Source organism: Canis lupus, chromosome 17 (assembly GCF_003254725.2).
Source record: "Canis lupus dingo isolate Sandy chromosome 17, ASM325472v2, whole genome shotgun sequence".
Taxonomy (NCBI): domain Eukaryota; kingdom Metazoa; phylum Chordata; class Mammalia; order Carnivora; family Canidae; genus Canis; species Canis lupus.
This window is the reverse complement of record NC_064259.1, coordinates 31021702-31038320: the sequence shown is the minus strand read 5'-3', so window position 1 is coordinate 31038320 and position 16619 is coordinate 31021702. Positions and strand designations below refer to the sequence as shown.

The following is a 16619-nucleotide window of genomic DNA, read 5'->3' as shown; positions in this document are numbered from 1 at the left end:
TAGATTCCCCGAGCCCCAACCCAGACTTTCTGAATCAGAAACTCTGGAGTTAGGTCTAGGTAATCCTGATACACACTTAGATCTTAAAAACCAGTAGCTTAAGGTATGTATGTTCCTGCCCACCTGCACTTAATGTTTATATGAGTCACCCATTTGGGGTGGGGCCCAAATTCTGCAATTACAAAAGCTCCCAGGTAAATGAATGCATTTACTACTAGCCCAAGGAACATATTTTGAAAACTGGGCTTTTAGGGACTGTTTAGGATTGCATCTTTCTATGCAATCATGATCTTGATAATATCTTCCATTTGTATAGCATTCCATACTTTACAAGCATATTCACATACTTTATCTTATTTGGCCTGATCCTCACAACAATGCTGTGAATTAGGTAAGGTATATACTGTCTTATTTTTATAGAGGAGAAAACTGGAAACACAGAGATGCCAAGTGAATTGACCAAAAGCACACAGCTATTTGGCACCAGAACCAATACTAGAACCCAGATCTCCTGACACCCAGGTAGGTGCTCTTTGCACTAAAGCATGTTCCCTTCTTTCCTCTTAGAAACAGGGTTTGGCTGGCTCTGCGGGGCAGGTGTGGAAGATATACAGAGTATACTTAAGGAGATGAAATAGTAGGAGCTTTGCACATCTCAGTAGGAAAGAGCTGACACCTTTAAAGATAGGGCTTTTGAAGGGTTCATCTTTTGCAACTAAAACCTTATCTCACACCTCAACCACCCACACTCACATACAAGCACACATATACATATATGCATATATATATATATATATATACAGATGCATGCCCATATACACACATGAATGTACATGCACATACATACATACATGCACACGCACATACCCACACACAGCCTCTGCCCTCCTAGACTTTGCATTCCATCTCTCTCTAGGATTCCCAACAGTCCACACCTTCTGAATTTTTAGAAAGAAAAACCTTTGTCCAAGAACAGAAATAATAAGCAAGGTGAACCTCGTGTGAAAAATTCACATGCTTGAAAAATTTACTGACAACTGAAAGAGAAAAGGCCTTTTAACTGACCTCTATTTGACATCTCCTTAGTGTCACTTTCTGAACTGAGCTGATTCATGTCTGACACTGTTATGGGATGAAACTTGCTGTCCAGGATGTCTGAGTAACAATCCGTAATATAGTGTTTATTGTTATCTGGTATGTCTGATAAACAGCCACAAATATTTTACTCATTGTTTGCTTCTCAGATATATTACTTGTTTATTTCTGATTAATGTTTTTTTCTCCCTGTCAACTGCTGAACTCCCATTTTTTCACATATTAACTAGCGGGGAGGGAAGACACTTTTTTGAACATGTGAAATAAAAGCATTCTTTGCAGCTTAGACTATACTAGTTAGAAGGTTTTATATGTAAATCTCTGCCCATCTCAAGTCAATTTGAATTGGCATCATTATTTCCTACCTATTTCCCCATGTTAATGAACTTTTAAACTCTGACACATGCCTAAGGTTGATTTGTCTCAGAAATTTTGCCTAATAGAATTTTGTAAAGTTCAGAGTTGAAGATCAAAGTCAGAAAAAATATCTCAGAACCCTGGGGAATCTCAGCAACTTCAGCTGAGCATACTAAGGTCCCTCTGCAGGAACCAGTCAGACTTTGATGCTGGAGTCTAGATGGGCTACAAGCTCCAGGACTCTTCACAACCCAGCCCCTTCCTGTTCCTCTGGCCTGAGATCCATCACTCCCACTTGGTAGAGTATCCAAGAGGAAAAGCATCACCTTGCTGTTTTTAAAAAAAGACTCATGAGCCTTCTTCATATTTCTCTACCTCACTCTTCACCTAGGCAGCTTTTAAAGTTGAATTAAGACATTCAATTTATCCAGGAGGCCCTCTCTGACCATCACTCCAGGAGGGTTTAAATACCCCTCCACGTGTTCCCACAGTTTATTATCATTCTGGGTTTCTGGGTTTCCTTCCTGCCATATGCCAGAGGTGCTAGAGGGCAGATTTAGGTGCTATTCATGTCAGAACCCTCAGCCCTTGGCAAAGAGCCCATTGGGAGGCAGGTTCTCAGTGTCTACTGAAAAATGAATGAATGAATGGAGTCAGTGATCCTCAATCTATCCTCGCTCACTTGGAAACAAGAATACGTGGAATATAGAGCCCCTCATTCCTGGAAAAATCTCCTCTAGCCTAGGCTTGATACAAGTGATACTTGGTGCAGGTAAAGTTAGTCCTGGACTGTATCATTCTCAAGATGTCCCAATACAGAGCTGCCCTGCAAACCCTAACTACCACTCTTAAAACGAAGTTAGACAGTAAGGATGATGGCAGAGGTCAAAGCTATCTCGCCTCTCTCGGCTTAATCAGAAACTGCATCGTTCCGATCACACACAGATAAACTGTTTGCTCAGGAACCACTAGACGTTTCATGCGTATGTACTTGAACACCTCTTTAAACGTCCCAAGGCTTGCAGAGAGGAAGTTTAGACATCCAAAATACTAAACATTGATACGGACGCCAAAGAAGGTGTTTGCGAGTCAACGCCTCCTTGACTCATCGTGTGGTCCATGTCCCACCGGAATCTGCGAAGCAATGGGACCCCATTCGCCGCAGACTTTGCAGGCCGTGCACAGCGAGATGGGGCAACCCGCCTCCTTCCCAGCTGCAGGCGAGGCTCGTGCGGGGTCAGGGAGTGGGGCAGGCTGGCACACCGTGTTCGGCATTTCGAACACTTGCACACGCAGGTGCGCGCAGCAGGAGAGGAGGAAACAGGCCTCGGACTAGCGTGCAGGGCTCTGAAGGCAAAGGTGCAACCGTGAGGTGCCGCGGCTTAAGGCAGAAAACAGCCCTAACTCTGCGGAGCGGACGGGAGGGGAGGCTGGTGGCAGTAAGCAGGTCTAGGAGTCCGTGCTCTGCTGGCTCTTCGCCACCGGACGCCCACGTGCGGGGCCAGCCACCCGGCCCCTGCCGCTCGCCTCGGGGGCAGCTCCCCCGGCGGCCTCCGCTGCCCCTCGGGCCAGCCCGCTTTCCCCTCCACGCTAGGGGAGCCCAGGCTGCCCCCTGGAGACCTGGACCCGGGGGGCGGGGGGGTTGCCGGCGCTGTGGGTTTGGGTTTGGTTTTACTTTACCCTCCTTACTTCCAAATAGGTCTGCTTTTCGCTTTGGGACCTCTGCTGGGGGAAGAAGGTCCGGGGCGCGCCGCGGGCGGCGGCGGCAGCGGCGGCGGCGGCGGCCGGGCCGTGCGGCTGCGCGGCGCGCTCGGCCTTGAGGGGCGCGCGGCCGCCGCTGCTGCTGCGCGTGCTGTAGAGGCGCGGGGCCACGCCCTCGGCGGGCGGCGCGCGCGGGAACTCCTTGAGCGAGCGGCTCAGCGGCTTGGCCTTGCCGTGCGCCTGCGCCGCCGCCTCCAGCTTGTAGGCGCCGCTGCTGCCCGCCGGCGACGTGGCGCTCTTGGGCAGCGGCTGCAGCGGGTGCTCGGGCCGCTCGGCCTCCATGGCGAAGCTGACGGGCCGCAGGAAGCAGATGTCCAGGCTGGACTCGGAAGAGGCGGGCGAGCAGTTCTCGAAGAGGGCCGGGGCCTGGTACGGCTCCTCGTCGTAGGGCGCGGGCAGCGCGAAGATCTCGCCGCCGTACTCGAACTCCTCGTAGCCCGCGGGCACGAAGCCGCGGGCGTCGGGCAGGAGCTCGGCCGGCGCGCGCAGGGAGCGCTCCACGTTGGCCAGCGGCTCGGCGGGCGAGGGCTCGAAGTCCATCTCGGGGATGGCCTGCAGCGGCCCGGCCAGCGCCTTCACGTCCTGCTCGGCGGCACAGAACTGCGCGGGCGCCAGGAGGCTCTCGGGCCTCTCGTGCTTTCTGCCCTCCAGCTCCCACTCACTGGGCTTCCCGGGCTGCATGCTCTCCATCAGGCTTGGCTGTGGCTGGCTTTTCTTCACTGGGGGCATCAGATGTCTTTAAAAGGAAAACAGAACACAAAAGGAGGTGTGCTTACGGTCGGTTAGTGCAGGCCGAGGCGGCCGAGGCGGAGGGCGACGGCGAGGGCGAGGGCGACGGCGGGCGCTACACGCTCTGTCATCCGCCGCCGCCCCGGCGCCGCGGGAGCCGCCCGCTCCGCTCTCTCGCCTCCACCCTCCCCCGCGCCGGCGTGGGTCACCTACCAAGCTCCACAGGCTCCTCCAGCCGAGGAGGCCCCATGAGCCCTGGCCCCCCACCTAGGGGGGTGAAAATGCCATCTGGCGAGAGGGTGCCCGAAGTCTCTGTCTGAGCAAGGAGGCTGCGTGTCGACGAGGCAAGTCGGCCAAGGAGCGTCCTGACCCGGGGTGCGCGCCGGGAGCTCCGACCCACCCAGCTCACCCAGCTCGTGTCCAGAGCCCCCGAGGCATCTCCTTCCTCTCACCTCTCGATTTGTTTTGTCCTAGCGGTATGATACAAAGTCATGGAAAGAGCTTTTGTTCGACTCCTGGACCTTCGCGCTTAAGAACAATTACGTTTCTAAATGGAATGAATGGGTAACGATCTTGAAAGCTGTTGAATCTTGATGATGAAGTACGGGGTTCACGGTACACCTTCGTAGGTATTTGAAGTTTTCATAATGAAAAATTTTGAAAATGTTGTCGCTGTGGAGAGTGCTGTATAAAGTCGTCTCGAACTTTCACCCTCAAAACCCACCAAAATGAAAAGGCTTTCACTCTAAATATGCCCAATTTCATGTTTAATCGTGAATAATGAATAATTTACATAAGATATTAGGGTGGCATACACATCAGATTGGATGGGATTTGCCAGTTCTGGTAGAAGGTGATTGCCAGGCAGGTGTGAGTGTCTGGCTACACACTGACCCAACCTGATTGTTCTGCTAGTTTACTAATTCTGCCACACACACACACACACACAAAAAATGCATTAAAAATGCAGATGTATTAAAAAGGAAAAATAGATGCAAAAACTAAGTATCTTTCTCTGGCGATCTTAAGATGAAAATGAAGTCTCACACTTTCAAAGGTGAAAAATGATAAAATGAAATACCTAACTTGAATTGCCTTTTCACTTGGAAAATTGTTGAATTTTCTACTGGCCATTTTGCCAACACGGTGCAATGACAGCCATCTTTTTTGGTTGGGGTATCCTCTCTAGGGATTTCTTTTCTTTTTCTTTTTTTGTTTTTGTTTGTTTGTTTGTTTTGGTTCTATTTGTTGCACTTTAAGATACCTTTATTGTCATAAAAGCTGAAGTGACCCAAAAAGTTAATACCCTCTTCCTACCTGTCTTCCACTCTCCACCCTGGAAAGGTACTTTTTCTGTATGGAGTTCTCCCCCTACAAGACTTATGGGGTTTTCTCTATAGGAAGAAAATCTTCCTGGGCTCTCTGTATGGAAAGGTTAATGTCTCAGGTTTCAGAATGATTATGGAATTTCTCTTTTCTTTTCTTTCCACATTTGCACTTCTGTCTTTCTAGAATACATCTTCTCAATTTTATGAGGGCAGAAAGAGGAAGCAGCGTTTATTTTTCATTACTGATCAGATACTCCTTGCAGTGATTGTAATTGGCATTTTAAAAACTGTAGTGATTAAAAATTGAAAGAATCTCAATTGCCTACCTCTTACTTCATTGTAATCTTAGACAAGAAAAGTAACTTTTTGCACAACTTCTAAATTTTCCTTTAGATAATAAAACCCAAAGCAGAAATTATAGTCTATACTTTGATGAGAATTATCTGTATTTGACATAGGGAGGTTTTGGAATTTTGAGTTTGGGTTTCCCTTATCTTTCCAGAAATCCTGGTATCAAAAGTAGCTAATTTGACTTTATCCTATCCTTGGTAAAGAGTTCCAAGTATATATAAATGGCCTAATCCTTAATGTAAAAATCATCGAGAAGTCTGGTGAATACGAATCCAGTTCAATGTGCTAGAGTGTTGTGTGCAAAGACTTTAAAAGGCTATCAAATACATCCAATGCATAGAACAACTTTAAGAGAAGCTATCCTAAGTGAAGAAAAGAACTTAGAAAATCCCTTTCTGAAGAAGCTTCAAGGGGCATTGAGAAGGGCTAAACAACATTCTTTATGTATCACCTCAAGCCTATTTCTCCTCTCAGAACCTAAACTTCCACTCACCCCTGACTGGGATTCTTTCCCTCTACTCTACCTTGTAGAGAACTTAGGTGGGTTCTCACCCTTCTGAGGAGCTGTAAAATGCCTTCCTGTTTTGTTGTGGCACTCTTCCACTCAATCACTGTCTAAACCCAGAGAGACTTATGCTGTAGATAGAAGGTGGTTATGTGTAATAAAATTGTTAGGTGTAGTCTTCAGCCTGTAGACCTGCCCTGTTAACATTAGCCTTCCTCTGGGACCCAACCATTGGGTTAGCTGCTTGCCTGCCATATTTAGGCCTGATGGAGCAAGAGGGAGGCAAGAGTCCTGTAGATGATACTCCTATTCCAGGCTGTCCTGCGACCCCATACAGATGACTTGCCACCCAAGGGCATTGCCATTAACCTTTCCATAGCAATAGGTGCTTACGTGACAGCAGGGCCAGAACTGGGAGCAGAAGGGTAGGGTTGCAGTATCTCTTCTGAGTGGATCCCACTGTCACGGACAGCCTCAGGGCCTGCAGTAGGGGAAGCATCTTGTCCAGTATTTGCACACTGGGAAGCCAGCCCTTTGTACAGCTTTGCCATGGATGATCTGTGAGAATGGAAGTAATAATTTTCAGGGTATACAGTGGAAAATTGGTTCTGAATTATCTGAATCGATTCAGATTATCCCAAGATAGATCAGGAAACAATATTTCTCAGATGAAACTCAGCTGTGAAGTTCCCTCTCTCTTTCTGTCTGTCTGTCTCTCTCCATGGCTCTCTACAAACCAGGTTGCTTACATAACAGTACAAGCTAGATGCTGGGCAAGAATAGGGATGCTGATTAATTGCCTGAATTAAGTTTAGGGGAAAGGGATGGTATAGGAAGATGTCCTCCATTAGAGAAGCCCTAGCTTGGGAGATAGCATCTTTTTCTGGTCTCAAACAACCCCAGAAATTGTTTTCCTCATTGGCTTGGGATGACGTTAAAGGAAATCCAGGACATTAGGAAATTCTGCTATGGGTTGTTTCTGTTCCTTCTGAAGCCCAGATTCTCCCTAGTCAGCCCTTTTTGTTTCTCTTTAGCATGAAATTTGTTCAACTACCACCCTCTCCCTTATTTGTTTTGTTTTTATCCATAGCATTTATACCATCTATTTATTAACTGGCCGTCCAACTCTAGAAAATAAGCTCTACATGGCAAAGCTTTTTATCTGTTTTGTTCATTGCACTATACTCAATACATAGAGCAGGGCCTGATATACATGCTCAATAAATATTTGTTGAGTTCATGAAAGAAACTACATTCTGGCCTTTAAACTGCTTTTTTTAACCTGGCAAACTTAGGGAAATAACTATTTTCAAAGTGGTTAATAACAGAAGATGGGGTCTGTATAGGGATTAGAGTAAAATTTTATTTTTCTAAAATAATTCTACCTATTACCTGGTGAAAATTACCACCAGGTAATAGGTACCTCTCTCCTGTAGCCAGCATGACCACCTCATTTTCATCCTCTTCTCTGTTCTCTTCTACCCCCCGACACTACATTTCAGCCATTTAACATACAATGAGGTTACTTGTGACAGATACCCACACTGACTGTATCCCTGTTCTCAGAAACCTTTGATCAACCCTCTAGACGGCACCATCAGAAGCTTACTTCTTGAGCTTTTTCCGTTTCTGAATAAGCAAATCCTCATTGCATTGAAACAGCAGGGTGTAATGCGAGATAAATACTCGAAGGCGCTGAACACACACCAGGAGTAGGTAATAGTCAGGGTGTTCCTGCTCTGTGAACTTCAGGACATTCTGGGTGGAGATAAAAAGGAGGCAGCATTTGCATAATTAGAATGAAAACTTTTGTCTCTTTTGCACCTTGCCTCCATCTGTTGTGAGGGTTTGGTAGTCATTTAATCAGAACATCAATATATGTGGCCAATCTAATTGTAAACTGAAAGGTTAAACCTGCTATTCTCTTTGTCCATCACACCAAGGGAGAATAATAGTCACCATAGCTCCTGTTTCAGTTGGACATGAACGTTGGATAATTCCCTCTGAAAAATTAGAAGGATCTACTCATTAGATCTCTAAGGTAATGGAGCCATTCTAACAATTACTGTCTACAAGCAATGCCTTATGACCCAAATGAGTAAGGCCAATAGTGAGACGTCAGGAATTAAGGCATGCTGGAAGGGGAGGCTGTTTATGATCAAGCCTGGCCTGCTGGTCCCTCCTATTATATTGCCTATTGTCCTGTAGAGGAACATGCATATTAGTTGGATCTGGGAAAGCTAACATTTATTGAGTCTTCCTATTGCCAAGTACTAATGCCTTTACAGATTTGTTTCCTCAGTTAATGTTTACCATAGCTAGCTAGATTAGATAGGTGCAATTATTACCTCCATTTAACAAATAAGGAAATCAAGGCACAGCAAAGTTAAGTCATTAGGTCACACATCTGACAGGTAGCAGAGCCAGAAGTTGAATTCAGACAGTAGAATCAGGGCTCTTATTTACCATACTGCTTGTAAGACCAGGGTTTCAGTCCTAGACTTTTTTCACCTATGAGGTGTGTTAACTTGGACAAGTTACTTAATTTCTCTGGCTCTCTATTTCCTTATCTAAGCTATGGTAATGATACTTATTTCATGGGATTTTTGAAAGCATTAAATAAGATAATTATTGAGGCACCTGGGTGGTTCAGCTGGCTAAGCATCTGCCTCTTGATTTCAGCTCAGGTCATGATCTCTAGGTCATGAGATCAAGTCCCATGTCATGCTCTGCACTCAGCAGGGAGTCTGCTGGAGTTTCTCTCCCTCTCCCTCTCCCTCTCCCTCTCCCTCTCCCTCTCCCTCTCCCTCTCCCTCTCCATCTCTCTCTGCCCCTCCTCCTGCTCATGCTCTCTCTCTCTAAAATAAATATTTAAAAATAAATAAGATAATTACTGTGAGAAGATTTATTTTTTAAAGATTTTACTTATTTATTCATGAGAACAGAGAGAGAGGCAGAGGCACAGGCAGAGGGAGAAGCAGGCTCCCTGCCAGAAGCCCGATGTGGGACTCTATCCCGGATCCCGGGATCATGTCCTGAGCTGAAGGCATTTGCTCAACCCCTAAGCCATCCAGACATCCCTGTGAGAAGATTTTAAATTTTAAAGCCACACAATATTGATACTAGGTTACTTCTGCCTGAGATAAATTTCAAGCATTTCTAAGATGCTTTTCCTGAATTACTTAGGAAAATCAATCAGCAATTAAATCAGAACAGATGGATGGTACAAATTAAGAGGGACTGATAAGGGTGTTGGTGAGCTTTTCTCTCAAATCTACTTCCTCCCAGGTACTGCAAACCCTGTGGTAAAATGGTGTGCAGAAGTTAGCTCATCAACTTCTACATGGTTTTTCTGTGACATAAAACATGAGCAATATGTGGTAGGCCCTTGGACTTGAGCCAAAAGAAAGTAGTCAGGATAGCAGTTAAGTGGACAGGTTATATAGATACTTCTTAAATGCCAGGGGGTGGGGTAAGGGTTTGGGGGTTCATTTAGATGATGTAGAACAAGGTGAAAAGGACCGAATGGGTACTCAGAATCTATCAGGAGATGCTATAGGAAGATCTTGGATCAACAGAGGTGGGGATTGCTGGTAAACGAAGATAGAACTTCAAAGATAAATGTTATGAGTCAAAGATTTTTAGATATTTAGATTTTAGTTCATGCCACAAAGTAGGAATGGGGTAATCACAGTAGTCTAAATCATTTCATCACCCCTTAGAAATACCAATGATTCTTCCTTGACCCTTTACCACGTTTCTCAGTTGCAAGCCACAAATAGTAGTTTAGCTTGAAAATCAGTTTGTTGGATTCCCAGCCATGCCTACCTGCAGATGTATCAGATATTCAGGGATGCGCTGGACTATGTGAAAAAACAGTGTGTAGATGTCAGATTTAATCTCTTCATCACCCTGAAAGAAAGGTAGAGTCACTCTTCATTGTCCCTGAAGACACTGGCTGCAGAACCCCAAAGTGAGTCCTACCAGAGTAAGAAGGGTTTTTTTTTTTTATTTCCAGAGCATTTTCTTTCTCTAGAGTGCCATGATCCTTCATTGCATAGGCCACTTGTTCAGAGACATGCTCAAGGAGACAATTCTTCTGTAGCAGGAAGCATATCATATACTTCTTTTAAATCCACCCAACTTTCCAAACAACCCCCTCATTCCCCACCACTTTTTTTAGCACAGTGCTGGACAGATTTGGGCAGTCAATAGATTATATTTGAGTTGAATTAATTCATAAGGATTCTCTTGGAAGTACTCATTGCAGTGGCTTGCTAGTAGGCACTAAGGGTGAATTGGAGCCTTGTGAGGGTGGAGAAAGACTGTAACTAGAAACTTGTCAGCTGGGCTGCAGAGGAAAGAGGTCGCATTCTCTCCATGTTCCTTTCTTTCCCTCCCCTCCCTCCCCTCCTTTCCCTCCTCCCCCTCCCCTCCTCTTCCCTTCCCTCTGCTTCCCTTTCTCAAATATTTGCTGAGCACTAATATATGGTGGGCATTATACTCATACAGTTGAGAGTAGTGGAGGGTTGAGGTAAAATGTTAATAAGAAAGAGACCCTCACCTCCTGTAAAACTTGATTAACTCAACTTACCTAAAATAACTAGAATTGTTAGATAATTATATGTGCTTATTGAGTACCTAATATAGCATTGCAGTAGCAATACTTTAAGCTATATGATTAGAACTTTATCATCTTATAAACTGACAGACACAGCATGATTTGAGTTTAATATTCAGAGTTAAATTGTCTGAGCCTGGAAGAGGAGGAAATCTTCATATAACATGCAAGCTGCAATTTGAGGATATCTGCTTAGAACACCTGTTTACTTTGGGCAAACTTCCAATGGAATATAAGAGAGTAGAGCAGGGCAAGGACCAAAGCACTGGCACTCATCCTCAAGTGGGCTCCTTTAACCCCAGGTAGAAGTGTCAGTGGCTCTGTTTGAGCCATTCCCCAGCCTGGAAGACAAGCTGAGTACATGTGTTGTCCTCTCCTAAGTGGATGAGCAATGGCCTATAGACACACATGTAACCAAAAAGCAGTCCATGCACAGAGTTACCTTACCTCCTTCAGGACAACAACATGAACCAAAGAGATGCATTCAGGCAGGTCCCTTAGATAGGCAACGTAATAATCCAAGAAATTATTCTTGAAAACAAACACAAAAATGCATGGTAAGAACCTGGAAACAGGAATGATAACAGCTAATGTTTTTATAGAGTCATGTATATAAAAACGGAGTACTTGGCAGATTATCTTAATCATTTATTTAATGTGCTCATTAATGTTTTTTTTTTTATTTTTTAATTCTTTTTTCAAGTCTTTTTGATTTCAAGGTAAATATCCATATGGACTTGGGAACCAAACTCAATAGTCCTGTTTTAATGAGAAAGTGGAAAACCAACGCACCAAAAAGGGGTCACATAAGTTGAAAAAGTATTTTTAAATTGTTAAATGATTAAAATCCCTATTTTGCTTTTAAGTTACTTTTAATTTCAATCATCTACATCCAGTAAGGAACTTTGTCCAACTCACTTCCCAGTGTCTAGACCAATGATTCTCAACTTCTTCCACTAATTGTGTATTTCCACCAAATGCTTATTCACCTATGCAATATGTTCCAGGAAAATAGTTCTCAGCTTCCAAAGTTATATTGCCACAGATACAACAATTCTCACCAAGAAAGCATACTGAATACAAATAAAAGTGATATTAGAGGGATTACATTACATCCATGTAAGTAAATAATTTGTAAACTATACAAGTAAATAATCCGTAAACTTTGTGTTATCACCTATCATTGAGAATCATTGATATATAGAGTTTGATTGCAGGCTAACTCTGCATGTTAATTTTGCAGCCCAATTTTAATTAGCCCACAGAATATTTTTAAAATTTCAAACAAAATTCTGGATTGCCAGTGTCTCTTAAAGTATCAGAAGATCTGGCAACTGTAATCCTTTCTTCCTGAATAATAATTGGATAGTATTTCCTGTAGAAAAGCATATATGCTCCACTTAAGCTCACCTCCCAACGATCCATATTGTATCACATTCTGCTTTCTTCCACTCATTTTTATCATTGCCTGGCCCTGTAGGCATTTGAGTCTGCAACCTCTGGCCTGGGTCATATTTTCTTTGCAGAACAGTATAGAGACTTGGAAACTTAGCAAAGTTTCCTTCCTTTTCTCCAAGGAAGTGAAAATAAAAAAACATGCAAGACAAATAGCTGCCCATCACATTTTCACAAGGAATGAAATAAGTGTGAAATACATATACATACACAAACCCTCCTGTATTTATTTCATATGTGTGAATGGATATATATATGATATATATATTTATTTATACATAAATGCACACATACGCAGATTCAATGAAGCAGTTATACATAGTACAGTGGGAAGCGATGGGCTGGAAGTTAGGAAACTTGGATCACAGGTCCACAACTACCTAGCTAACTCAGTGATTTCAGCAGTCTTTTCATGTTTCTGAGCTTTATTTCATTATCTGTAGCATGAGGAGGTTAGACTATACATCTCAACAGTTTTCCTAACTCTGAAAATCACTGATTTGAGGTTCTCCATTCAAAGAAGCAGACAAGGGGGACACAGATGCATGTAATTCAAACTTATAAAGGATTTTTCCAAAAAAACTCACCTCATCATTTGTTAACTTAAGGAATAAATCTCCAAGAACTCCTTGGCGTGGCCACTTTAGGACCCGTTCCTGCAGAGCATGAAGCAAATCGAGGTGCTGCTGGACAAGGTACCGTAAAGAGCCAGGGAAGAGGCTTGAAACAGAATAGAGATAGGATCACACAAACCAGGTGTAGAGAAGAAAAGACCCTATGAGAATATATGCAGGAGGTTCCATTTTCCCAGTCATTCAAAACATTTTGAGTCGCAGCTCTACATCAGGATTTTTTTTTTAAGTTTGACATTGTAGAGCTAATAGCAAATATCCTCAAGATGTAAAAAGACCGCATTAGTGGTGCCTGGGTAGCTCAGTTGGTCAAGCGTCCAACTCTTTATTTTGGCTTTCATGATCTCAGGGTCCTGGGATCGAGCCCCAAATTGGGCCCCACACTCAAGAGATTCTGCTTTAAAGATTCTTTCCCTCTGCCCCTCTACCCATTCTTGAGAGCATGCATGCATGCACACACACACACACACACACTCTTTCTCTCTAAAATAAATAAATAAATCTTTTAAAAAAGGAATAAAGATAAAAAGACCCCTTTACCAATGGCTCCTCCACAATTGTGTATTGTACTAATAAAGAGCACATCGCTTAAATGGCTTTTTTTTAGTTTATTTATTTTATTATAATTATTATTATCTTTTTGATAATCTCTACACCCAATGCAGGGCTCAAACTCACAAACCTGAGATCAAGAATCACACACTCTTCCAACTGAGCCAGCCAGGTGCCCCGTGAGTGGCCTTTTAAAAGCCAAACTGTTATGCTCTTCTCATTTATGTGACAGTGGAAATTCTAAGGGAACTCTTTTGTAAAACTTTAAAGTTATTCCTGCTTGATGTGCAACATAGTCTACTCTAATTAATGCTGTATATGACAGTACTGAGGGGGCACTTGATCATTCTTAGCTACGAGGTAAGAGACTCTGATTTAGGTAAAAATGAAAATTTGTTTCAAGCTGGGAACTACATGCTCAGGGCATGGGCTTCTGAAAGAGCTCCTTCCCTTTCCTATTTCCAAGAGGAATACTGGGCAAGGACACAGTCTTACCCGGGGAAGCTGAGGACCAGGCCTGGCCTGCTACTCCTTGGAGCTTCACAGAGCCCCTCCCTCCTCTCACTTCCCTCTCCCCCATCCCACAGAATGTCTCAGGTTGGTTGGTTTGTTCGTATTTTTCTCCAGGGGAAGTGAAAGAAGGAAGAGAGGTGTCAGCAAAGGATGTGGTGGAGAGGAGAGAGAGAAAGAATCATGGCCAGAGGAAGACTGGATGGAGAGTGGCAGGGCAGTCAGGGACCTATAGGAATGAGGAAGGAAGCTGTAAGGAAAAGGAGTTTTGCTGGGCCAAAGCAAGGTTTGAAGCTCTAACTTGGTGACTTAATGGGAATTGAAAGCAGGTTCTCTTGTGCTTTCAAGACCACAGGTTTAACAAAGATGAAAGTGATCGCCTGCTTGTCACTGAGGGCTGAACTTATCTCGATATTCCCTCAGGGTCCAACGAGAATAAATTAGTGGGTCATTGGGGTGCTTTGCCAACCTGGAACAAATAGACCTTTGTTGAGAACAGTAGGAAGAACACTGGTTTGATAAGGAGTTTTTTTTTAACCCCCTCCCAAAAATAAATAAATAAATACAAACATACATAAATACATAAATTAAAAAAATTTTTTTTAAGTTTTCAACCCATCTTTACAAAAAGCAAACATTCCCCTGGGGCTACAGCTCAGAGAAGACACAGATACCAGAGAGAGTATCCAGCCCCCTGTGAAAAGATATAAGGATTCCTTCCCACTGGTCTCTATCCCTCCACCTCCTGTACCATTAGCCTTTACACAGGCAAACCCATGTCCATAAGCTCACATGGAGGGGCTTCCCAATTTGACTTCTTATGACTGACGCAGTGGGCTCAGAAGATCTAAGTAATCCCTGTCCAGACCAGAGGGAAGCTGGAAGGGTGGCTAGGAGACAGTCTGACTGGGAGGAGACCATAAAGCTGGTAGAGGAAAGCAAAGCTGACTGAACTGAAAAAGTAAAACACTGATCCAGCAAAAGGTCTAGATCTGAAAGATTGCTCCCCACCCAAGGCTGTCATGACTTTGGGTAATATTCCTGGGGTGACACTGAAAGATGTTAGGGCACCATGCCATGGTGAGATCTGACTTTGAGTTGGGTTGTCTGTATAGGTTATGTCATATCTCTTGGATTATCTCTTTTCTTTTTCTCTTTCTTTATTCTTTTTCTGGCCTCGCCTGGCCCCACCTGACCTGACCTTCTTTCTCTTTATTTTGAGAAAGTCAGCTTTCTCTATGCTGCTATGAGAAAGTCAGCTTTCTTTCTTCTGCTATGCTGCAACCAGTGTACTTGCAGAATTGGAGAGCTGGTAACTTGGTCAGAGTCCAGGTACTTCCTGGGCTGTCTGCTGGGGGTAATAGCTTGAGGTTTCAAGGTGAGGGTCAGAAAATGCTCCCAGCAAGTATTATGGAAACATGTAAGTTCCATGAAGAGCAATGACCTACAGTGGGTTCTATACTAAATATTGAAAAAAAAAAGTTTTATTTAATAAGGATATTATTTGAAATCAGGGAGGAGTGTGGAGGAGGTGAGCCAGGAGATGGAGAACAGAAAGAGAAAGAAGCAACCAAGCAGTATAGACACACACATAACCTGTTTCATTGTTTTGCTTAGAGCCAGACCTGACTCCTAGAGACAACTTTTTCATAAGGATGAAAGTATTAAGTACTCAACTTCTTTTCTCTTCCTTACAAGGGATGAAATTCTAGCAACTGCATGAGTAGTTTATTCTTTTTAAAACCTTCAAAGTTATTTCAACTCCCACAATACAGTACTTAAACAAGGGAGATAAACCAAAAGCAATCAAGGAAAACCCACTTAGAGTTTCAAGTTAATAACTTAACTCTTGCCTGTCTAATTTTAGGCCAAAATAACTCCTGAGCTTCAACAGTGGGATGTAACCACATTTGAGGGGCATCAATAATGAAGCATGTGCCACCTGGTGGTGATCTGGAGCATACTGAGTGCTTGGTGAATTTGGAGCCGGAGTTTAGCTTAGAAGACTGGCAATACTTTCAGGCTGAGGTTGCCCTTCTTCACAAGTATTCAGACAGACAGGACTGTTTGATCCTGAGCTTGTAACTCTATCTAGAGGAATCATACCAGAAATATTCAAGAACTGCAACTTTTGTGATCCTCCAACAAATGAACAGTAGCCCACAAGTTCTACTCAAGACCTCAGCTGGCAGCTCAACCTCCTTTCGTTCAGCCAGGAGCAGGGCCGGCTTGACACAGGGTGAGGAGGCTCTTGAGGGCTTTACTTTTTTCTAGGGAAAAACGAAAGTTTTATTTTATAGATTTGAGAAGAGGTGGCAACCTCAGTTTTGAGTGGCAGGTTGTAGTTATGGTGGGTTTTATTTTTACCCCCAGGTTACTTTGCAGCAGGGGTAGAAAGTGCTGGTGGCTTGTAATGTATAATGGAAAAAATAGGAAATGTTACAATTTATTTTCATCTTTGCATGGGGAGAAATGCCAGTAGAGAAAAGGAATCATCTCATTCTGTTGTGTTACTTCATTCAGCTGGCCTATTTAAAGTGCACATGGAGGCTTCAGAAAGGCTTAGAAAAAAGAAGAAATGTAGTGAGTGAAGGAGTTCAACAGAAATCTAACCCTGGGGTGGAAAAATGGCAACACTGCAAAGCTCAGACCTAGAGTCTTTGCATGAGTACTAAGAATATTGACTGAAAGCTTTTTCGTCTTGAGCTATGAAAAGAAAAAAG

At 43.6% G+C, this 16619-nt stretch overlaps 1 protein-coding gene and 1 long non-coding RNA gene across 10 annotated transcripts in view; one reads left to right on the top strand and one right to left on the bottom strand.

Moving 5' to 3' along the window:
- Positions 1–16619, bottom strand: part of ARHGEF33 (Rho guanine nucleotide exchange factor 33) — an 82635-nt gene that overhangs the window by 15930 nt on the left and 50086 nt on the right. For 6 of the 7 annotated variants that reach the window (XM_025454110.3, XM_025454113.3, XM_035700400.1 and 3 more), the window contains exons 11-16: positions 12790–12922; positions 11195–11278; positions 9955–10038; positions 7736–7884; positions 6520–6684; positions 3133–3949 (exon numbers count right to left, since the gene is read on the bottom strand). In XM_025454110.3, the coding sequence (XP_025309895.1) occupies positions 3133–3949; positions 6520–6684; positions 7736–7884; positions 9955–10038; positions 11195–11278; positions 12790–12922 (1432 nt within the window). The remainder of the gene's footprint in view (positions 1–3132; positions 3950–6519; positions 6685–7735; positions 7885–9954; positions 10039–11194; positions 11279–12789; positions 12923–16619) is intronic. The other variant, XM_049095781.1, reaches the window with a different exon arrangement.
- The window catches only part of LOC112664495 (uncharacterized), a 42695-nt gene continuing 30232 nt past the window's right edge, over positions 4157–16619 (top strand). For 2 of the 3 annotated variants that reach the window (XR_004805946.2, XR_007403092.1), the window contains exons 1-2: positions 4157–4571; positions 12811–12897. This is a non-coding gene — a long non-coding RNA (uncharacterized LOC112664495). The remainder of the gene's footprint in view (positions 4572–12810; positions 12898–16619) is intronic. The other variant, XR_007403091.1, reaches the window with a different exon arrangement.